At 50.6% G+C, this 22,892-nt stretch overlaps 2 protein-coding genes across 2 annotated transcripts in view; one reads left to right on the forward strand and one right to left on the reverse strand.

Moving 5' to 3' along the window:
* Positions 1-3,828: 3,828 nt before the first annotated feature.
* On the forward strand, positions 3,829-11,843 carry PRKAG3 (protein kinase AMP-activated non-catalytic subunit gamma 3). Its single transcript, XM_032754466.2, has 13 exons — positions 3,829-3,861; positions 4,232-4,271; positions 4,691-4,846; positions 5,213-5,616; positions 6,999-7,080; positions 7,544-7,602; positions 7,728-7,773; positions 7,978-8,032; positions 8,234-8,360; positions 8,514-8,679; positions 11,029-11,066; positions 11,236-11,382; positions 11,727-11,843. Exons 1-13 carry the CDS (start codon positions 3,829-3,831, stop codon positions 11,841-11,843), a joined length of 1,470 nt encoding a protein of 489 aa, XP_032610357.1.
* Positions 11,844-20,393: 8,550 nt separating this feature from the next.
* Positions 20,394-22,892, reverse strand: part of LOC116810284 (sterol 26-hydroxylase, mitochondrial) — a 34,000-nt gene continuing 31,501 nt past the window's right edge. Inside the window, exons 5-9 of the mRNA XM_032754468.2 lie at positions 22,596-22,768; positions 21,504-21,670; positions 21,233-21,311; positions 20,934-21,146; positions 20,394-20,783 (exon numbers count right to left, since the gene is read on the reverse strand). Of these exons, the coding sequence (XP_032610359.1) occupies positions 20,664-20,783; positions 20,934-21,146; positions 21,233-21,311; positions 21,504-21,670; positions 22,596-22,768 (752 nt within the window). The 3' untranslated portion in view covers positions 20,394-20,663. The remainder of the gene's footprint in view (positions 20,784-20,933; positions 21,147-21,232; positions 21,312-21,503; positions 21,671-22,595; positions 22,769-22,892) is intronic.

Genomic DNA, 22,892 nt, shown 5'->3' on the forward strand with positions numbered 1-22,892 from the left:
AGGAATACTTCGTGGAACCCACAATTGAGCCCTTCCGAAAATCATGTGCTGCAGGTGAATTGAGGGAATGTGGTTTCCTAAAGGAAAACCTAGAAGTTTGCCAAAAGATGGGGTAAATGGATACTGGGTATAGAGAAGCAACAACTGGCCACTACAATTCCCAATTGCTCACAGAAAAAGACAGTAATGGGGCCTATGGTGCAGACTAAATTGCATTAACAAGGTGCTCGTTCTTTCCAGGTCCTTGAGACATTTGCACAGATGCTGCTCCGTCTAGCCACACACAAACAGGACAGAGCAGTTGTGTCCTGTGATGGATATGAAGGCTGCTCTCCCAGCCTCCCAACTGCTCTGGCTAGGGGACCCTATTTGTGATTTATTCAGTAACGGCTCTCTTGGCCTCCTCAAGCTGTTTTTCCTCCTTCTGATATAAAAATAACACTTAAACAGGATTCCCAACCCCATGTCTGAGACAAATCAGATCTCCAGAGATAGCAGCCAAATTCACCCTAGGGTCAGGGTGCAGGGTGCTTATTATATACCCAGTCTGCGAGTGAGCCAAGAAGTAGGGTTTCAAGAAATATGATGCTATGGCCAGAGGCTAAAATCAATCACCCAAGGAGTATTTATTACCCAACTGAAGCCAGTACCTTCTGCTGATTTGCCCTGCCAGACGATGGGTGGGGGCAGGCTTGTGGTCAGAGCAGGGTGGGAGATCTGAGAGGCAAAGGGCAGGTGTAGGGTCAGGGGAGGGGCAGGGCAGAGCTCTTCTTGAAAACTGGGAAGTCGCTATGCTTTTAGTGTTGAGCAGCGCTGGTGCCTACCCCCAGCTGGAGTCCTCCTCCACCCCAACCTTGACAGCAGCCGGAGGTGGCTACTGAAGGGTCAGAGCCCTGCCGTGCCTGCCTGCCTGCCTGCCTTCAAAGCCTCATAGTTGGAGGTATAGAGGGGGCAGGTCTGTGTCTTCCAGACTATAAAAGCTACAAAAAACTATAAAAGCTATAAAAAACCACTATAAAGCTTAGTGGTTATAAATGTGGTGTCTGAGTCTGGGTTTGATTCTTGGCTCCAACCCACTAGCTTTGAGATTTTGATCAAGTTACTTAATCTATTTATGCCTTGATTTTGTCTTCTGTAAAACTGTAATAGTAAAAGTATTTCCCTCATAGGGTTGCAAGGGATTACAGAGGACATGGCATGTAATGTGTTTTGCACAGTGTGGAGTAGACACTAAGCACTGCATGAACATGCGGGGTCATTATCTACATATGTAATTCCTAATCCTACCTCAATCCTGCAACGTAGACGTATTAGTTAGAGAGAGGCTTGGCTGCTATAACAAAAGTGCAATTTGTCAGTTGTTTAAACAAGACAGAAATTTATTTATCTCTAACATAACAATCCAGAGGTAGGCAGACCGGGACAGGGGTGGGGGATGTTCTATCATTTTCAAACTGCATTTTCCGTCGTTGGGTTCAGTTTGCTGCTCCGGCTCCCATCATCGTATTGTAATTCTAGCCAGTAGGAAAGGGTTCCCTTTCCTCCTAAGGGTACCCTTCTGTCATATATATAAAACATTGCTGCTCGAATTTCATTGGTCAAGCTTAGTCACATGGCCATACTATCTGCAAAAGAAGCTGGGAAATACAATCTTGCATTCAGCTAAAATTGCAGCGATTTACTAACAGCAGAAGAAGGATAGAAGAGATATTGCTCTGCTAGAGCTCACCCATCTGGTCATCCCACACAAAAAACACAGTTACTGCCTTTCAAAAGGAGGCAAGTCAGAGTTCCACCTGGGTACGGCACCCAGCTGAGAGTCCAGGCTATCTGAGGGGTGGGCAGTTCCTTCCTCCAGGGAAATGGACACCCCATGGTCTGGTGACATAAAAACTAACAGGCAGGTGATTTGCACCTCCTACTCCCCACAGACAACAGTGGAGGAAGAAGAGGGTAAGCTCAATTAAAACATCGACTCATGCTGGGCACACTGCTACGTACCTGTAGTCCCAGCTACTGAGGTAGGAGGATCATTGAGCCTGGGAGTTTGAGACTAGCCTGGACAACATAGTGAGACACTGTCTCAAAAAAAAAAAAAATCCACTTGCAACTGAAAGAATGGCAAACACCCAGCAGCTGCTGGATCCTAACTATCAAATCTGGTTGGGCAGGAATGGCTAAGCCCCTGCCTGGCAGTGGAGTAAGTTCTTGGTCAGCACATTTGACCACCCCTGGTTCTGCTGTCTGGGAAGATCTCCCCTTTCCACTCTCCTATGTAGCCTCTGGCTTTGCCTGCTGGGAAGCTGTTCCTTATCCAATATCCTGTGTCCCGCACTGGCAAACTTGTGCTTTTTGCAGTCCTTCCAGCCTTCACAGCCCTCTTCCTGCTGGTGCGGATTTGGAGGGCTGGGAATAAGGCAAGGGAAGGGGTGTCAAACCAGGCTTTGCTGATCAGGCTTATGGTTTCTTTGCCAATACAACACCCTCACAATCTTAGAAGCCTTCTGATTGGCTCCATGTTTGAATAACCACAGCCAATGGCCTCATGTAGACCTTATTTTTATGCTTGAATACTCTGGACTTGGTGTTCTTCCTACTCTCCTTTCTCTCAAACTGATGGTGGCTATCTTAAGTCCATTTGAAAAAACATGCTTGGTGTGAAGGAAATTCTCTTACACTGATCTCTGTCCTCTGAGCCAGTTCCCACTGTCCAGTGAGCAGATGTCCTTGAGAAAGGCTGGAGACCACAGCAACAGCCCTGGCCAAGGCTGTCCTCCCGACTCCATTCTCCTCCACCCTCCCCATTGACAGAGTAGGAACATTGAGGGTTGATGGAAAACACTGTAATAAATTCAGCCAGAAATCCACCAGTCTGTTGTTGAGTGTCCACTCCAGGGCCAGGGCTGGGATGGAAGAGGCTGGAAGGAGAAGAGAAAGGGAGGGGCAGAGAGAGGAAAGCCAGAGCAGCTGGGTCAGCATTCCCGATCCAGACATTGACTCAGGCTCCGGGAATGCCAAGGAAGGGGGTGGCAGCTACTGGAGCCAGGCTGGGATCCTGTTGGCACCAGGGATGTAGGCATAGCACTCACAGAGGGTTGGGGGCTGGGACACCTGCACACCCAGGCATATCTCCCAACCACGGGTGGAAACAGGTGTCTCTTCCCCTGCGGGGAGCTCTGAGTGCTCCCCACGCCTTCGAGGTGATTCTCACAGCTCTTCACCTGCCTGAAACACCCACTCCATCTTCTTCACCTAAGAGAGGGACAGACTCCAGGGACTCAAATCTGGACATCTGGACATACATTAGCTGCTCTCCTGGACTACCCACAAACCCCTTGCCTCATCTCCAGCCTCTGAGCTGGCTGCAACTTGCCCTTTCTAACTCCAGCACCACCCTCTACTGAAATTAGAACAAGGAAGAAAGTTATGCTGACCTGCCTCCATGTTCCCTGCTTTGGTGCCTGATAAAGATGAGGGAGGCCTTTGGAACAGGGGCTCAGGACTCTGAGAGCCCAACTCTGCTCAGTGCCCATGTTCCCACATGCTCCAAGCCCCTCAAAAAGGGTCCCTCTAGCTTGTCCTCAGTGACCCAGGAGGCAGCTGAGGACCAAGTACCCAGATTATCAGGTGGGCCCCTTCCCTCCCAGCAACCCCCAGCCTTCAGGGCTGGAGCAGCTGAGCAAGTGGGGGCCCCTGCCTCTTATTGCCTGGCACCCAATCAAAGAGAAACCGATCCTGGCAGGGCAGGGTGCCCGGGGCCGGGCCCAGAATAGTGCGGCCCAGCCACAGTGTCGCACACTTGCTCTCTGTTGGTCCGGGGCTGGCTACATGGAGCCCGAGTTGGAGCACGTACTGCGCAGGGTATGGGGGGTCCCCGGGGAGCTGGAGCCAGGGCAGCTGAGGCCAGAAGATTGGGAGCACGGGCTGTGAATGTGTGTCTGGGCGTGTGTGTCTTCTGGTGTGTGTTTGGTCTGGATTTTCTCGTGAATATGGGCATGTGCGTGTCTGGGCATATGTATTGTGAGTGTGTGTGGTTCTGTGTGCCTGGGAGTGTTTGGACGTGTGTGTGTTTCTGTGTGTGTTTGTGTATGGCTGCATGTCTGTCTGTGTATGGCCATGTGTCTGAGCGTGTGTATTGGTGTGCATGGGTGTGTAGGCGTGTGTGCAGGGAGAAGGGGTTTGGGAATGTAAGGCACTTTCCCCACTCCTTCAGAAACTCTTCTCCCCACAGACCCCTTCCTGGAGCAGCCTTGGGGTTTCTGAGCATCAAGGTAGGGAGAATGCCCCCTCCCTGGGGCCTAACCTCTTCCCCTACTTTTCTGGGACCCCAATTCCCTCCCAGCCTGGCTTTTATCTTCCTCCTTTTGGTCTTTCTTCCTTATTGTTCTTCCTCCTTTCCCCAGGTGTGTTTCCCTCACCTCCAATTTCCTCTTTTCAGAAGTGACTTTCCCACTTACTTGCTGTGTGATTTGCGGCAAATTGCTTAACCTCTCTGAATTTCTGGTCCCTCACTAGCAAGACAGGGACGATAATAATGCCTGCCTTATAAGGCTGCTGTAAGTTTTAAATGAGAAATATGTTGGAGAAAAGCCCATTGGAAGCTTGCAAATCCTAAAGATTATGAATAACATTTGAATTGATTTTGATGTATTACTCCCTATTAACCAAACAGGCCCCATTCCTCTTCCAGAGATGAGCTTCCTAGAGCAAGAAAACAGCAGCTCATGGCCATCACCAGCTGTGACCAGCAGCTCAGAAAGAATCCGCGGGAAACGGAGGGCCAATGCCTCGAGATGGACAAGGCAGAAGGTGGTGGAGGAAGGGGAGCCACCAGGTCAGGGGGAAGGTGAGGCCAAGGCCAGTTCTGGGGAGATGGGAGCCAGGGGAGTGGGAAGTCCCAGAGGAGCCTGGGTCTGGGCTCTGCCTCAGGTCCCTCCATAGCACAGAGTTGGACCCAACCCTCATCTTGTGGCCTCAGTCTCCCTGCGTGGTAGAGAACAACTGCACTGCAGTGCCAGAGGCCAGCATGGCCAACTCAGAAAGATGGGACAGAGCCACTATCTGGGGTGACTCTCAGGTTAGCCCCTCACCTGCAAAATAGGGCCACGGCATCCAGGCTTCCCAAGGCTGCTGTGAGATGAATGACGACAGCAGATGAGAACGTGCTTTGGAAGATGGAGTTACTGTCCTCTTCCCCTCCTCCCCCAAACAGGTCCCTGGTCCAGGCGAGCTGCTGAGTCCACCGGGCTGGAGGCCACATTCCCCAAGGCCACACCCTTGGCTCAAGCTGATCCTGCTGGGGTGGGCACTCCACCAACAGGGTGGGACTGCCTCCCCTCTGACTGTACAGCCTCAGCTGCAGGCTCTAGCACAGATGATGTGGAGCTGGCCACGGAGTTCCCAGCCACAGAGGCCTGGGAGTGTGAGCTAGAAGGCCTGGTGGAAGAGAGGCCTGCCCCGTGCCTGTCCCCGCAGGCCCCATTTCCCAAGCTGGGCTGGGATGACGAACTGCGGAAACCCGGCGCCCAGATCTACATGCGCTTCATGCAGGAGCACACCTGCTACGATGCCATGGCAACTAGCTCCAAGCTGGTCATCTTCGACACCATGCTGGAGGTGAGGCCATGGCTCTGCCCGACCTGTACTCGCTCTCCATCCACACGGTGCTGCAGCCGCCACTCCCACCCTGCAGGATGCCCTGCCAAGCCAGGTGCCCCTGCAAGCCCCCTGAAAGGACTCCTTCTTAGCACTATGGAGGCCAGCTGGGGGAGGGAGAGCTTCTACTCTCTGTGAGCACACGTAATTGTCATCACAGCTCTGCCACTTAGTATCGGTAGGACCTTGAGTTACATTACCTTTCTTGTCTCTAAAATGGGGATTGAAATGCCTGCTGCACCCTACATAGTTCAGAGGATTCTTGGACTACCCAGTATAAAGAGTGAACAAAGTATGTGTAAGACATTGCAGAGGCCGGGCATGGTGGCTCACGCCTGTAATCCCAGCACTTTCGGAGGTCAAGGCTGGCAAATCACAAGGTCAGGAATTCGAGACCAGCCTGGCCAACATGGTGAAACCCCATCTCTACTAAAAAAAAAAAAAAATACAAAAAATTAGCCGGCCGTGGTGGTGGGTGCCTGTAATCCCAGCTACTCAGGAGGCTGAGGCAGGAGAATCACCTGAACCTGGGAGGCGGAGGTTGCAGTGAGCCGAGACCGTGCCACTGCACTCCAGCCCGGGCAACAGTGCGAAACTTCATGTAAAAAAAAAAAGACATTACAGAGTGACTTAGAACAAAGAGTAGGGGACCCTTTTGGTAACAGAAAATATAATGAGCTCTGGCACCTGCTCTTCCATTAGGCTAAGCTATAAATGTATATAATCTTATTCTTATCATTGTTATGCAGTGCAGCGTTTCCCAAAGCACAGTATATGTATTGTCCATAGCACACGTTTTGATTCTAGTGGTTCATGAAAAAATATGTCTATTTCAGTAGCTTTATATTTGTTTTAGGGTGTGTTAAAAAATATAACCAGCATGTGCAGATAGTGCTGCTTAGGACGGGGCACAAAATGAGTCAATATAAAATTTATCTACAAAAAAAGTATGTAAATATGCAAATGTTATGTAAATAACTATGCTTCCGGTACTTAGTCTATCAAAAACTAGACTGTGTCTGTACACACATGCCCTCTAAAAATGGAAACATGAACTTAGAATTTCTCACTCCGTGGTGTGCCAGGTGAGGGGCTCCGTGTCTCAGGCCACAGCCTTATCTATATACCGCATGTCCCCAGCAACGATCATGTCTAGTGTGTACTGTGACATGAGAAAGACAGGACAGCTGGTGTAGAGGAGGGTCCAGGAAAAGGCCCCATGGAAGAACCCTGGGTGGGACAGGGAAGGGACAGCAGGCAGATGGGAGGTACCCACTGAGGGGCAGAGAGGAGGGTGAGGGTCTCTCGGGACCCATCCTTGACTGTTCTCCCTGGCCCCTCAGATCAAGAAGGCCTTCTTTGCTCTGGTGGCCAACGGTGTGCGGGCAGCCCCTCTATGGGACAGCAAGAAGCAGAGCTTTGTGGGTGAGGAGAGGCTGGGGAAGTGAAGGGAGATGGAGAAGGGGAGGGGGGACCTCGTACGGTTGTTCTGGGGCTGATCTCTGATATACCACAAGCTTGGCTTCAGGCCAAGCCCAGCCAGGGGCCAGGGTGGGGGAAAGTCCATCCCAAGTCTGCATGGCCAGCTGGGAGACCCTGGGGCTCGATTTCGCCATCTGTGGAGCCGCTATGACCAGCTGATACCTTTCAGCTCCGCTACTGCATGGCCCTAGGGAGCAACTGCATAGGTGCTAGGGAGCAAATGGGGGGAGGCAGGAGAGAAAGGGCTCCACTTCTCAGGCTTAGGGGGCTGCCCCACTGTCCTGTTCCCACAGTCCCCGCTGTGTCTCAGTGCAAGGACCCTGGCAGGGTGGGGGGCGGGGATCTGACCCTCAACCTGCCTTCCACCCAAAGGCCCCAGGCTGACCTCCCTTCCCCTCCTCTGCAGGGATGCTGACCATCACTGACTTCATCCTGGTGCTGCATCGATACTACAGGTCCCCCTTGGTGAGGAGTGGGCTGGGAATCTTACTGGCACCCAGAGGGGCGGGGGCGGAGGGGCGTCCTCCTGGAGCCTGGTGCCCTAGAAGCCCACGTCTGTCTGACTTCTGGAGTCCTGTCGATGTCTCTAGGTCCAGATCTATGAGATTGAACAACATAAGATTGAGACCTGGAGGGGTGAGTGGAGAGAGGAACCCGGAAAGGGGCTGTTGGTGAGGGTGGGTCAGGGCCTAAGGTGGAGGATGGGCAGTGGGTATGTCCTGGAGCCAACAGGGGAGGGACAATAGGAGCCTCGGGTGCCTGACGGAAGGGAAGCTGCCTGGGACTGCAAGGCGAGGCAGGTGACCAGCTCCCCTGGCCTGACTCTGGCTCTTTCTGCAGAGATCTACCTGCAAGGCTGCTTCAAGCCTCTGGTCTCCATCTCTCCTAATGACAGGTGGGTGTCTCTGCTCATTCACCTGAGCCTCCTCCTCCCACAGTCCCCTTCCCCAGTCCCACTCAGCTCTGAACTCACCTCTTCATCCTAGGCGGCACACAGACAAGGGAGCCTTGGTGCCCTGCCCTCCTTTTTAGGGGGCTGGGATGGAGGTTGTCTCTCCCCAGGCTGCCCTGAGGCTCACTGCTCCCATCTCTGCAGCCTGTTCGACGCTGTCTACACTCTCATCAAGAACCGGATCCATCGCCTGCCTGTTCTGGACCCGGTGTCAGGCAACGTACTCCACATCCTCACACACAAACGCCTGCTCAAGTTCCTGCATATCTTTGTAAGCCTGGGCCCGGGTGGGAGGAAGGGGGAGACCTGGGCAGGTGATCAGAGGGTCTGAGGAGTCTTCAGCCCTAGGAGTCGGGGGGAAGAGCTGGGAGCCCTCTTGAAGCTGCTGGATCCCTAATCTCCACTGGGTCCCCATCCTTACCAGGGTTCTCTGCTGCCCCGGCCCTCCTTCCTCTACCGCACTATCCAAGATTTGGGCATCGGCACATTCCGAGACTTGGCTGTGGTGCTGGAGACAGCACCCATCCTGACTGCACTGGACATCTTTGTGGACCGGCGTGTGTCTGCACTACCTGTGGTCAACGAATGTGGTACCCACCCCCAGGATGAGAGGCTCGGGCTGGGCTGGGGCCTAGGAGAAACTGGTGGGGAGAATATGGGAAGGGCAGGGGTTCCCATGCCATCCCTGTGGGGGGTACAGGATGGACTGGGGATTAGAAGTCTCCATCTGCTCTGAGACTTGGGCCAGTTGCTTAGCCTCTCTGTGCCTCAGTTTCCCCCTTTGTGAAATGGGATTCTTCACAACACTCATCTTTCTGACTTCACAGGAGGATTTAAAAGGTTATATGCACAAAAATGGGCATAGTGAGAGGAAGCAGCAGATTTTAGTTTTAGTTCATCTTAAAACGGAGCCAGGCACATGGTGCATGGCTGTAATGCCAGCACTTTGAGAGAGGCCAGAGCGAGAAGGTTGCTTGGGGCCAGGAGTTTGAGTTTAAATACAGTGACACTCCAGCCTGGGCAACAGAGCAAGACCCTGTCTCTAAAATAATAATAACGAAACAATAAAATTAAAAAAATAAAATGTGCCATGGGACCTCGGGCCCCCAGCCAGATCTCAGTTTCCTACACTGAAAAAAGGCTAGAGAAACGACAAGATTATTTCTTTGGTTGAATGATGGCTATGAAATATTTCAAAGCTAAAATCACCATAATTAAGATAGATATCAAGAAGTGTTTTCAATTTATTTTTGATTATAAAAAACTTCAAATGTATAAAAATGGTAGAAAGAAATTGCATAATGAACCACCTATATCCATTGCCTAGGTTAACTACTGTTACTATATTGCTATAACCAGTTCATCTTTTTCTCTGAAGTAATTCAAAGTAAATTACAGACATCATGTCATTTCACCCCTAAACACTTTCGTCTGCACCTCTTAAAACAAGTGTATTTTTGGCCAGGGGCGGTGGCTCATGCCTATAATCCCAGCACTTTGGGAGGCCAAGGTGGGTGGGTCACGAGGTCAAGAGATCAAGACTATCCTGGCCAATATGTTGAAACCTTGTCTCTACTAAAACTACAAAAAAAATTAGCTGGGCATGGTGGCGCACACCTCTAGCCCCAGCTACTCGGGAGGCTGAGGCAGGAGAATCACTTGAACCTGGGAGGCAGAGGTTGCAGTGAGCCAAGATCACGCCACTGCACTCCAGCCTGGCGACAGAGCGAGACCCCCCCCAAAAAAAAGTGCATTTTATACCACCAAACAAAACCATGAATAATTCATATTATTGTCTGACATCCAATCCTTATTCTCACTTCTCCATTTCCTCAAGAATGCTGGGTATTTTTGTTGTTGTTTTGGGACGGAGTCTCCCTCTGTCACTCAAGCTAAAGTGCAGTGGCACCTTCTCGGCTCACCGCAACCTCTGCCTCCCAAGTTCAAGCGATTCTTGTGCCTCAGCCTCCTGAGTAGCTGGGATTACAAGCACACAACACCATGCCCAGCTAATTTTTGGGGGGGTATTTTTAGTAGAGATGAGGTTTCACCATATAGGCCAGGCCGGTCTCCAACTCCTGACCTCAAGTGATCCACCTGTCTTGGCCTCCCAAAGTGCTGGGATTACAGGCATGAGCCACCGTGACTGGCCAAGAATTTTTTTTTTTTTTTTTTTTTTTTGGGACAGAGTCTTGCTCTGTCGCCTGGGCTAGAATGCAATGGTGCAATCTTGGCTCACTGCAACCTCCACCTCCCGGATTCAAGCAATTCTCCTGCCTCAGCCACCCAAATAGCTGGGTTTACAGGTGCGTGCCATCACACCTGGCTAATTTTTTGTATCTTTAGTAGAGATGGGGTTTCAACCTGTTGGCCAGGCTGGTCTTGAACTCCTGACCTTGTGATCCACCCACCTCAGCCTCCCAAGGGAATGTATTTTTCATAGTTGATGTGTTCAAAACAGGATCCAATTGAAGTCCATGGTTTACATTCTTGCCTTTTGTTCCTTAAATCTCTTTAAATCTAGAACAGCTCCATTCCCCCTAAATTGTTATGACATGGGTGAGTTGAAAAGCCTGGGTCAGTTGTCTTATAGGATACCCCACATCCAGATTTGTCTGTTTGCTTTCTAGAGCTGGCCTTTACTTTGTTCTCTATTCCTGTGTTTCCTGTAAACTGAAATTATATCTAAAGACTTGAAGAGATTTGGGCAATAAATTCGAGGCTAGACTATTTCGTAGGTGATGCCATGTTACTCACACTGCGTTTCCTCAGGATGCTCAATGTCAGGCTGTCTCATCTGGGATGCTAAGTTTGATCCTTGGGTTCTGGTAGTGGCACCCTGATGCAAATAGCCCTAGGGCCTCTATACAGCACCCCTGTTCTGATCGAAGCCTCTTCCCTGTCTTTCTCCCCCCGCCCCCCTCAACCACCCTCTGCAGGTCAGGTCGTGGGCCTCTATTCCCGCTTTGATGTGATTGTAAGTGTCGCTGGAAAGGTGGGATGCTGCAGGGAGGCTAAGGGTGTGGGGATGGGTGGGAGCCTCTGTGGACCAGGGGGACCTTGACAAATATGCAGGGGTTGACATCTGTAGGGTAGGAGCCCAGGCAAGGGGGTGACTAGGAGCCATACTTCTCTCTCTGCCCCAGCACCTGGCTGCCCAGCAAACCTACAACCACCTGGACATGAGTGTGGGAGAAGCCCTGAGGCAGAGGACACTATGTCTGGAGGGAGTCCTTTCCTGCCAGCCCCATGAGAGCTTGGGGGAAGTGATCGACAGGATTGCTCGGGAGCAGGTACCCTGTGCCCTCCATTCATGCCCCCAACACATATAGCCCAGTCCTTCTCATGCATGGCTCCAGCCATCCCTGAACATCGGGCACCTGGCCTATCCTTCCATTTCATGACCAACTCCTGGTGCCCACACTGGCCTGCACCTGGTCCTGTCCATGGGGCCCTTATGCCAGGGGTCACTGCCAGCTGATCACCCTAGGCCAGTCACAGCCATCTCTAACTGGTTCCTAGGAGACACTCTCTCCCTCAGTCATGTTGGGTTGTTTCCCCTGATTCTTGGCACCAACCTCAGTAGCTGCTGTAGCCCCATGGCTCTGCCCCCTCACTGAACACTGCGAACCCACAGGTACACAGGCTGGTGCTAGTGGATGAGACCCAGCATCTCTTGGGCGTGGTCTCCCTCTCCGACATCCTTCAGGCACTGGTGCTCAGCCCTGCTGGCATCGATGCCCTCGGGGCCTGAGAAGATCCGAGTCCTCAATCCCAAGCCACCTGCACACCTGGAAGCCAATGAAGGGAGCCGGAGAACTCAGCCTTCATCTTCCCCCACCCCCATTTGCTGGTTCAGCTGTGATTGAGGTAGGCTCTGCCCTGGGCCATGACACCAGCCTCTTAGTCTTCCTGATTTCCTGGATCTCAGATTGGGACACCCTGAGGATGGGAGTGGCCAAGCTCAAAGCTGAGCAGCCCTGTGAAAACTGCAAGTGTAAGGACTTGCAGGTCCCCACTTTCTCCCATTTTCAGCTAAGGTCATGGAGACTCTCCTAGAAGGGAGGGACAGAGCCCCGGCTAAAAGCTAAGGCAGCGATGTGACTTCAGACACTGGGAAGATTTACTTGTTCCCTCACTATTCAATTTCCACCTGCTGGAAATCCCATTAGAAGGCAGCAAGCTATATAAACATTTGTTAGATAGAATTTCCATACCCAGTAAGAACTAAAGCTTAAAGGAAGGAGATTCTACCTACGTGCTCATCTCAGGAAATGTGACATGATCTCAGACTCTTTCCTGGTCACACGTTTGCTAGGGGCTTGCAGAGGATGGGCACAGATTCCATCTACTCGCCATGGCTGGCAAGACTCCCCTGTTGGAAAGGCCGCTGCCCCTCCTATGTGGTCACCATCTTCCCTTTTCTTTTCCCCACAGGCTTCTTCAGCCCTCCCAAATTGCCCTTGCCCTACCTGTGCTCCCAGAAGCCCTCAGGCATGCCCAGTGCACCATGGGATGATGAAATTAAGGAGAACAGCTGAGTCAAGCTTGGAGGTCCCTGAACCAGAGGCACTAGGATTACCCCAGGGCCATCTGTGCTCCATGCCCACCCATCCCCTTGCCGCCTAACTGGGTCAGACGGCCCCAGTGGGTTTAGTCAGGGCTTCTGGATTCCTCGGTTTCTGGACTACCTATGGCTTCAGCCTTCAGCTCCTGGGAGTCCCAGCTGTTGTTCCCAGCAACGTCGCCACTGCCCTCCTACTCTCCAGGCTTTGTCATTTCAAGGCTGCTGAAATGCTGCATTTCAGGGGCCACATGGAGCAGCCATTATTTATAGAACTGCCTGTTGGAGGTGGGGAGTCCTCCCTCCATTCTTGTCCAGAAAACTTAGCTCTCGCAGTGAGCCATGTTCTTAGTCCCCAGGGATGGATGGCCTTGTATATGGACCCCTGAGAATGAGCAATTGAGAAAACAAAACAAAAGGAAGAATCCACGAACTTAGATTTTACAGGTTTCACTCGAAATGCTGCAGTCACTTGACCTGAACTTGTAGCAAGAGCCTTGTGCTTTGTAAATTCAAAGACAAGAAGGAAAATTGATAAAAATCACAGGTGGAGTTTCTTTTGCAATGTAGCACTATTCTACTGAAATTTCTTTCTTCTCCTTTCTTTACAAAATCGTAAAGAAAATATTAATTCATTACTTATGTAGTAGGTACAACTCAGCCTACAAACTCTAATCTGCAAGAAGCATAACTTTATTTTTCTAATACAGAATGTAATTTCTATTAGGAACCCCGTTTCAGCAGATGGTAGAAATTAATCTCAGTCGGGGCGACAGAGCGAGACTCCGTCTCAAAAAAAAAAAAAAAAAAAAAAAAGAAATTAATCTCAGTCAATTCAAAGTCTCCCCCTGACCTTTTCCTGGGGTTAAGCTCGGTCGGGTGGGGGTGTGGCTTTAAGTCATGTAAGACTCTCTTCCTCAGCCATCATCATCCGTCCATGCCAGCACCTGCTTGGACATCCCGTCCCCATCTGGTCATCAGTTGGCCATGCATGGTCTGCCAGGGGCTTCTTCACTTCCACAAAGCCTATTTGGGGACCTGTGGCTTGGAGCATGTGGAAGATTCTAGCTCCTGGCCCTGCACACCCTCTGGCTTCAGGAAGCTCAGTAATTCTGTTCCAGGCCAACTGCTAAGATAGACAGCCCAGTCCCCTGTTCCGCTCTGTGGCTTGCTGTTTTCCCAGGCTCTACCCAGGAAGCGTGTGGGTTCTTCTACCCAGTGCTTGCCTACACTTACCACCTCCAAACCTATATGGAGTATTTGTCATACTTTCCCCCTCTTTAGCCACAACCTCCTTCTCAGGGTCCTTTTCTCAAGGATTCCAGAAATGTCAACATTCACCTTGCTCCCCAAGCCCTGCCAACCTATGGAATTTTGACCAGTGCGGGAGAGAGGAGGCTTTTATTCTTTAACCCATCATATATTCTTCCAAATGCACTGTAAGTGTCCTGAGTTCTTGCTACCCACTTTCAGAATCAAGCTTTTGAAATTCCGAAGCCAAGCTCGCTTCTGCTATGTCACCTTCCCTGTGGCAACGGGCACCACATGTCTGGCTGTCCACGGAAGAGGGAGGTTACTGTCTCTAAAACATGACCCCTTCCCCTTACCTCACAGAGCGAGAAGCAGAGGCTTTGTACTGAATTAGTTGGACCATAAATGAAGATGTTCTCTCACTAGACATTTTGCCAAAACCTGAGGGTCAGTGCTGGCTCTGCTGTGGTCCCGCCCGGGAAGGTCCAGGGTCTTGGGCTCAAGGGAGAGGATTGGAGCTGGGTGATGGTTGGGTCTGGGCCCAGAGAGGATCTTTCTAGTGACAGTGATCCTGGGGAGCCTGGGGCTCTGGGATCTTGTAACAGGTCGGTCCTTTAAGGCTGTGCCTCTGGGTGGCTCTGCTCTGTGGGACCTTCTGTAAGGGCACATGCCATCCTCCCTACCTCAGATGCCTCCTTTGCTCACGGCCCAGACCTTGCAGCCATCATGGCTGCTAGAAAAGAGTCACGGAGTTGCCACCGGGGCTGCGGCTGCTTCTTCTACTCCAGCTCTGAATCGAAGACGCGCCCTGTGTGCAGCCCGCTGTGCCGCCCACTCTGTTCCTGCATGTGAACTTGGGGCGGGGCTGGTTTTCCAGGCATTGCTGCCTCCGTGCCCCCAGCCTCTCCTCAGACCTCTGCGGGCCTCTCTGGGTTTCTGTAGCTTCCTTCGCTTTCCCGTCTCTCTTCTCACAACCCCTTCAGTAGCTCTCCACCCTGGACGTGCATCAGGATCACCAAAGAAGCCTTACGAAATGCAGATTCCAGGGCTCCATTCCTAGGGGTACTAATTTCCTCATTAGGAGGTGGGAACTGAGCAACTGTGTTTATTTTCTATAAATGCTAGAGACTTATGACTAATAGCACATGACGAACATGAGACTGGGCTGAGAAATGAGGATGCCCCATGCTCATAGCTAGTCAATTGTTTGTCATATGATGGGGTCTAGCTATTATTTAATTATGCCTAGGGTCTCCAAGAAGCAAGGGCTAAGGGTAGTGGCGCAACATAGATGACTCATTACCATTCTCACCACCCTTCTGCCAGACCTCCTTAAATGCAGAAGTGTTCATTACAACATCCTGCAGTTCCTTTCATGACAATTGCCAAAGTTTTTATTTGATATGCATATTAAAACTGGAGTCATAAATAATGACCTAGAAACAAACTCCTATTACCAAGCCGAAATGCACTCAGAGCTAAAACTTCCATAGAACCTGGGCATGTAGATAGCCAGGCAACACTGGGTACCCTGTCTATTTTTATTTATAAGAGTGCCACCTTGGCCAGGCACGGTGGCTCATGCCTGTAATCCCGGCACTTTGGGAGGCCAAGGCGGGTGGATCACCTGAGGTCAGGAGTTTGAGGCTCAGCCTGGCCAGCATGGTGAAACCCCGTCTCCACTAAAAATACAAAAAATTAGCCAGGCGTTGTAGCGGGTGCCTATAATCCCAACTACTCGGGAGGCTGAGGCAGGAGCATCGCTTGAACCTGGGAATCGGAGGTTGCAGTGAGCCGAGTTCGCGCCATTGCGCTCCAGCCTGGGCGACAAGAGTGAAACTCCATCTAAAAAAAAAAAAAGGCTGGGTGCAGTGGCTCACACCTGTAATCCTAGCACTTTGGGAGGCCGAGGTGGGCAGATCACGAGGTCAGGAGATCGAGACTATCCTGGCTAACACAGTGAAACCCTGTCTCTACTAAAAATAGAAAAAACTAGCCAGGCGTGGTGGCGAACGCCTGTAGTCCCAGGTACTTGGGAGGCTGAGGCAGGAGAATGGCGAGAACCCAGGAGGCGGAGGTTGCAGTGAGCCAAGATCATGCCACTGCACTTTAGCCTGGGCGAAAGTGCGAGACTGTCTCAAAAAAAAAAAAAAAAAAAAAAAAAAAAAAAAAAAAAAAGAGTGCCGCCTTGTTGTTTAAGAAGGCAAGACAAGTTGTTTTCTTAAAGTCTTACCCGAAAATATGGATCCGAATTTGGCCAACAATTTCAAATTAGCTGGAGTAGAAGTAACACGATGTGCATGGTCTTTTCAGCCAAATGTCTATCTGCTGTGCGGAACCAACAATCCTTAATCCGCTGTTGTTCTTTCTTTATGGGGAAGGTTGGGGTTGGCTCTCAGGGAGCCTCACTGTGGCATCTGTTCATGGTGACGCTTGGGGGCCCTGAGCTCTGAGAGTCTTGGGGCCTGGAACTGTGCCCCATCACTGGCCACTGATGAATTCTGTGCCAACCCTCAAACCAGGGCTGATGTGTTTCTCCCTCCAGAGAAAAAACTGCTGGGAAAGGAAGTGAGACTATGGCCACATCCATCCTAGAGATACTATGTATGGATCTGAATGAATCACTGTCAAAGAAAGTGATTTTTTCACTTATATTAAGTCTTGTCCAGGCATTGTGATAGAATATAAACAGAGGTCATTTCACGTACACTTGAAGTACACATGTACACATGAAATTTATGAAAGAATCTCATTTACACTTAGGGTCAGTGCATTTTTCTGTAGGTATATTATAGGGCAATAAATATCTTTTAAAGATTAAAAAAAGTATAAAGATAAATCACTTTGGCCATATGCTATATTTTGTTTTTCTCTGTTTGGGGGTGGGAGACTGATTCTATTTGTCCCAATGCCATGTTGGCGGGCTTTCTAGTGGCAGCTCTAGTAGGCAAGGTTTCACATTTGTGTTCATAACTCTTCAGCTCTTACATCTTGTGTTCCATCACTGATGACAAAAACTTTGCGGGGAGCCCCTGAAGCTTTGCCTACGCCTCATCAAAGGGTGAGGAAACAGCTTCACAAGGACTTCGTGACTTCGCCCATCGGCTTAGCTCCTTTCTTCTTTGCATTTCCAGTTTCCAATTTGAGGTTGGATTTTAGGCCCTGTAGATACATGACAGGGCAGTGCTGCCTCAGAAATTCCTGTGGTGCCTCTAGGACATTGGTGACCCCCAAGAATCTTCTGCAAGTATTGATTACATCGACATCTACAATAATCTTATCAAACTGACCTTCACAGATTTCTTTCACTTGAGATATAATTAATATGCCATATAATTCACCCTTCCAAAATATACAACTCAAGCCGGGTGTGGTGACTCACACTTGTAATCCCAGCAATTTGGGAGGCCAAAGCAGGATCACCTGAGGTCAGGAGTTCGAAACCAGCCTGGCCAACATAGTGAAGCCCCATCTCTACTAAAAATACAAAAATTATCCAGAAGTAGTGGCACATACCTGTAATCCCAGCTGCTCGGGAGGCTGACGTGGGAGACTTTACTTGAACCCGGGAGGTGGAGGTTGCAGTGAGCCGAGATTGCACCACTGCGCTCCACCCTGGGCGACCGATTGAGGCTCTGCCTCAAAAAAACAAACAAACAAACAAAAACCAAAATATACAATTCAGTGATATTTAGTATATTCAAAAAGTTAAGCAAAGTTAGTGATGACCACTATCTAATTCCAGAACATCTTTATCACCCCCAAAACAAACCCATTAACAGTCACTCCCCATTCTGCCATCCCTCCACCCTTGGCAACCAATAATCTACTAGCTGTCTCTGTAGATTTGCCTATGCTGGACATTTTGTATGCATGAAATCACACAATATGTGGCCTTTTTGTTGGCTTCTTTCCATCTGCCTAAGATTTTCAAGGTTCATCCATAGTGTAGCATGAATCAGCACTTCATTCCTTTCTTATGGGTGAATAATATTTCGTTGTGTGGATATACAAGGTCTTCCTGGACTTCCATGTGAGATCATTAACTGAGCTGCAAGACCATGAACACCGACATCACCTTGCACAACTGCTACAAAACCGCAATCCAAGTCTCATCACAGACTTCCCCTCACCCAAGCACCACCAAAGTGACTAAGGGACCCATGTTGTTTTGGCAGCTCGGCCCTGCTGGTTTGAAGGAGCAGCACACTGGGGAAGGCAGAATCCCACTCTGGTTGACTTTGTGACACAGATCCTGGCAGCCTCGGAGCCCGGCCCCAGCCTCTGCATTTGCAAGGAGCTCTCACAGGTGGATCCACTACACAGGAAGGGTTGAGAGCCATATCTGTATAATCAGTAATTCCTCCCAGTTCCCTCTAGGTTCTTCTTGTTTTTTTTTTCTTTATTTTCTTTTTGAGATGGAGTCTTGCTCTGTCACGCAGGTTGGAGTGCAGTTGCAGAGTTTCGGCTCACTGCAACCTCTGCCTCCTGGGTTCAAGCGATTCTCCTGCTTCAGCCTCCCTAGTAGCTGAGATTACAAGTGCATGCCACCGCACTCAGCTAATTTTTTTTTTTTTTTTTTTTTTTTTTAGTAGATACAGGGTTTCACCATGTTGGCCAGGCTGATCTCAAGTGGTCTTCCTACCTTGGCCTCCCAAAGTGCTAGGATTACAAGCTGGGTTCCCCTTCTCAATGTAGAAAACTCTGTGTCCTCCTCTCCCCTTCCCTTCTCTTCCTTTCTCCTTATTCCAATCTCTTTTTCAGGAAACATTACTAAGCACCTCCTAGGTGCTAGACACAGTTAGACACTGGGATCCAACATTAAAGAAGCCTGATTTGTGGCCTTCAGGGGATTCACAGTTGGTTGGGAGAGAGCTGGATCTCTAACAAGGTGAGCATGCTGACAGCTCAGCTCTGTAAGCAGGGGAGGGGAAGGTGGGGCACAGGATTGCTCAGAGAGGTCAAGGAGGGCCCTGCAGAGGCAGTGACATTTGAGCTGAATCCTAAGAAAGAGCAAGCTCTCTGTGATGACATGACAGTTGGGGAAGAGGGTGTTCCAAGAGTGGGGACAGGAGGTACAAAGTATTGAGGCTGGAAAGAACACAATGTGTTCAGAGACATGCAAAGAATTCAGGCTCAGCTGTGAAAGGGTGACCATGGTCAGGGTGCAGGGTGCCAGGGCACAGTGGGTCTTATGAGCCACAGTAACAACTTTGAACTTGACCTGAGGGCTGAGGGCAGTTGTGAAGTATTTTAATCAGGGCAATGACACAATTTTTTAAATGAGTTCAAACCCTATCATTCCCACAGGCCTAAGAAAGTGAACTTTAGGTTGTCGCGGTGGCTCACGCCTGTAATCCCAACACTTCGGGAGGCCAAGGCAGGCAGATCCCTTGAGCTTGGGAGTTCGAGACCAGCCTGGCCAACATAGCAAAACCCCGTCTCTACAAAAAAAATTACAAAAATTAGCCAGGCTAGGTGGTGCGCGCCTGTAGTTCCAGCTACTCAGGAGGCTAAAGTGGGAGAATTGCTTGAGCCCGGGTTGAGGATGCAGTGAGCCAAGATGGTGCCACTGCACTCCAGTCTGGGTGACAGAATGAAACCCTGTTTCAAAAAATCAAATTAATTTTTAAAAAAGAAAGTGAACTTCATTTTTTTCTATGACTCCACCAAAATTTACTGCTGGGGCTTGGACTCTGAATTTCCAGGCTAGTGCTGTGATGCATTGGTGGCTCTCAATGGCAACCCACTTTCCTTCAAGTGGGCTTCTTGTTGTAAGGAGGCTGGAAAGTTAAAAGCTGTAATCCCTAGGCTCCCTTGCAGCTAGTGCTCCAGGCAGGACTTAGGTTCCCCCTCTCAGCTGTATGTGAGAGATGTGGAAGGTGGAAGAGACGTAGAAGCTCCTGCCCTTTCTGCTATCAGGAGCAGTCGCGAGGCATTCGCAGAGGTCCAAGTCCAGTTACTGCCGGCTTCATGGGTATTGAGAGGCAGGATTGGGGTCATCCTGCGTGACCTGTTTTGTTTTGTTTTGCCGGCACAGACCTACTTGAACTTAGTTGACGTGGAGTAGCTCTAGAGCCAATAGTTGCAGCAATAGCTTCTAGACTCTCATCCTCCTGATTGTGGCCAACATGGTGCTCCCCAAGCTGCTCAGTGCCTGCTGGAGGTCAACTCTATCCTGGTCTCGAGCACCTCCAATAATTTTTGTAGCACCCCATTGCCTATATCTCTGCTCTTTCTGTTCAAAGAGGGTGGTTTATATTCTCTACAACCGCAACTTGACTGACACAGTGCTTGGGAGTCACTGCAGTTCCTGCTTGGTGTGGCCTCAACCAGTGCCTTGTGAAACCAAGGCCTCTCTGTGAGGTCTGGGAAAGCAAAAGGTGTTTTCAGTTTCCAAGGACGGGGGCGGCTGTGCCTCTCACCGTGACTCACTGGAGGAGAGGAATTCCCTCAGATGCTGGGTAGTCAAAAAGAATGACAAAGCTCTCCAATAAGAAATAAAAGTCCCTTTATTTTATATTCTACCAAAGGACAGCAATGCGATAAAGGGGTGGCCTTTTAGCTGAGAGGGAGCTGCTCAAAAATGATAGAAGTTGCAAAAGCTCAGGGTCTGTGGGAAGTGCAGGGAGTTCCTCCCACCTCTCGAGTCTGGCAGCCTCTTTCTCTCCCTCCTCATCTGAGACATGGCGGCAGCCAGGAACCACTGTGCCAGGGCTGGAGCCTCTAGGACAAGCCCCAGCAAGGTGGGGACTCAGCTCAGCACTGTCTCTCCAGGAACCGCAGGCCCACTTTCTTATTGGGAACCAGGACAATGCGGGCCACACTCTTCAACTCCCCCGTCTCCGGGGCCAGGACCACCTTGTACTTCCGGATCAGCTGAGGGGAAAGAGCACATGTGGTTGGGTGGATTGTGTTTGCCATCCACTCCCTGCTCTGCACACTCCTAGCCTGTGCCTCCCTTCCTCTCCTCCCAGGACTCCTCCACCCCTCCCTGCCCACACACCCTTCTAGCCTCTCCCAGCTCACCCTTGCCAGGAGTAGCTGCATCTCCAGCTCTGCAATCCTGCGGCCCAAGCAGGCCCGGACCCCATAGCCAAAGGGCACAGAGCCAAATGGGTGCTGGATCCTGGGGGTAGCAGGCTGGCTGTTCCTCAGCCAGCGGTGAGGCTGGAAGCTCTCAGGCTCAGAGAAGGTGGTGGGGTCCCGGGACACCACGTAGTGGCAGAACACAAACTGGGTCTATAAAGGAAGATTGGGCAGCATGAATGCATCTCTTCGGGGGTATAGGGCACTCCTGGGCAATCGGGCTCTCTAGCCCCACTCACGTTCTTGGGGAAGAGGAAGCCATCAACTTCAATTTCCTTTTCGATGATCCGGGAGTTTGTGGGGACCACGGGGTAGAGGCTGCAGGGAAAAGAATGTCTAGGGTCTGCTCTGGATTCATGGGGGTACAAAGTGCCCCACTCCTTCTCCCCTACCTCTCCCATCTCATCTTTGTCACTAGCCCCAGCCCACCTGTCTTCACTTCGGATTTCCTCCTCTGATTCCCTCCCCACACAGAGATCCTGTGCCCCCCAGAACAGCATTCTGTCCTACCGCAGAGTCTCCTTAAGCACAGCTTTGAGCAATGGCATGTGGGCAAAGTCCTTGTGCTGGGGCACTTGCCCGGCTGGCACCACACCCACCACTTCCTCGTGCAAGGCCTCCTGGATCTCAGGGTCCTTTGAGAGGTGGTACAGGGCCCATGTCAGCGTGTTGGATGTCTAGGAGATAGAGTGGGAGATCAGGTGAGGGCGATTTCTAGGAAAGAGGCCAGTAATGGGAGGGTGTATGAGTGGCTGCGTGCAAAATGTGGGAGAAGTGAATTTGCCACAAGCCTAGCAGGAAAAAACATGAAGGTTCATGGCAGTCTCCATGCTAAACATGAATCCACAGTGGGATGAGGGCCCATATGATGGAGAATCACACCTTCAGTGGAGGAGGGGACGGCAACACAGAGAAACCCAACAGGATGAAAGCACTGGAAATAGGAACCATAAAGAAAGAAGGTGCTGGCTGGACACAATGGCTCATGCCTATAATCCCAGCACTTTGAGAGGCCAAGGTGGGCAGATCACTTGAGGTCAGGAGTTCGAGACCAGCCTGACCAACATGCTGAAATCCCTGTCTCTACTAAAATTAAAAAAAAAAAATTAGCTGGGCATGGTGGTGCACGCCTGTAATCCCAGCTACTTGGGAGGCTGAGGCAGGAGAATTGCTTGAACCCAGGAGGCAGAGGTTGCAGTCAGCTGAGATCAAGCCACTGCACTCAAGCCTGGGCAACAGAGTGAGACTCCATCTCAAAAAAAAGAAAAAAAAAAGAAAGTGCTTGTGAATGAGCTCTTCCAACTCTCCATTCAAATTGCAGCAAGAGAGTTGGATAGATGGGTGATGAACTTCCCAGCTGTCAGAGAGAGTGAGGAGGCTCCAGGAGGTGATGGAATCCTTCTTACAAAAGGACCATCCCCTGTCCACCCACCTCGGCTAAGCTGAGCAAGCCCTCTATTTTCCTTCTAGTGCTGTATCCATGTTACAGAAAAAGAAGCAGGTCCTTGGAGGGATGAAGGTCGGGATCAGGTGAGGGATAATAGGGAACTGGTTCAGGTTGGGAGCTGGGGGGCCCTGGTCTCACCCTCCCCCTTCACACACCGTGTCCACTCCAGCCATGAGCAGCTCAGGCAGGCTGCCCATGGCCTCCCGAGGACTGAGCTGTCCACTGGCCAGTAAGAAGTGCAGGTAGCCAGACACCTGGACGCCATCTGGCCCCGCTGCCTGCAGTTGGGCCTCCATATCCTCGAGTTTCTCATCAATCAGCTTCTTCCCTGTGAGAGCAACAGAGAAGAGGAAAGGACAAAGCCAAAAGTCATGATCTCCAAGGACCAAGAGCCACTCCAACAACTGGTAGCATGAGGGAAAAGGCCTGGGAGAGACCGCTGACGCACAGAC

The sequence above is a fragment of the Hylobates moloch genome, unplaced genomic scaffold (assembly GCF_009828535.3).
Source record: "Hylobates moloch isolate HMO894 unplaced genomic scaffold, HMol_V3 SCAFFOLD_1, whole genome shotgun sequence".
NCBI classification, from domain to species: domain Eukaryota; kingdom Metazoa; phylum Chordata; class Mammalia; order Primates; family Hylobatidae; genus Hylobates; species Hylobates moloch.

Excerpts from the sequence above, each read along its gene's own strand:
- PRKAG3 (XM_032754466.2), top strand. The coding sequence starts at position 3,829 with ATGGAGCCCGAGTTGGAGCACGTACTGCGCAGG. Across the intron at positions 5,617-6,998 it reads TCTTCGACACCATGCTGGAG|ATCAAGAAGGCCTTCTTTGC; the intron begins GTGAGGCCATGG and ends CTGGCCCCTCAG. Across the intron at positions 8,680-11,028 it reads ACCTGTGGTCAACGAATGTG|GTCAGGTCGTGGGCCTCTAT; the intron begins GTACCCACCCCC and ends CACCCTCTGCAG.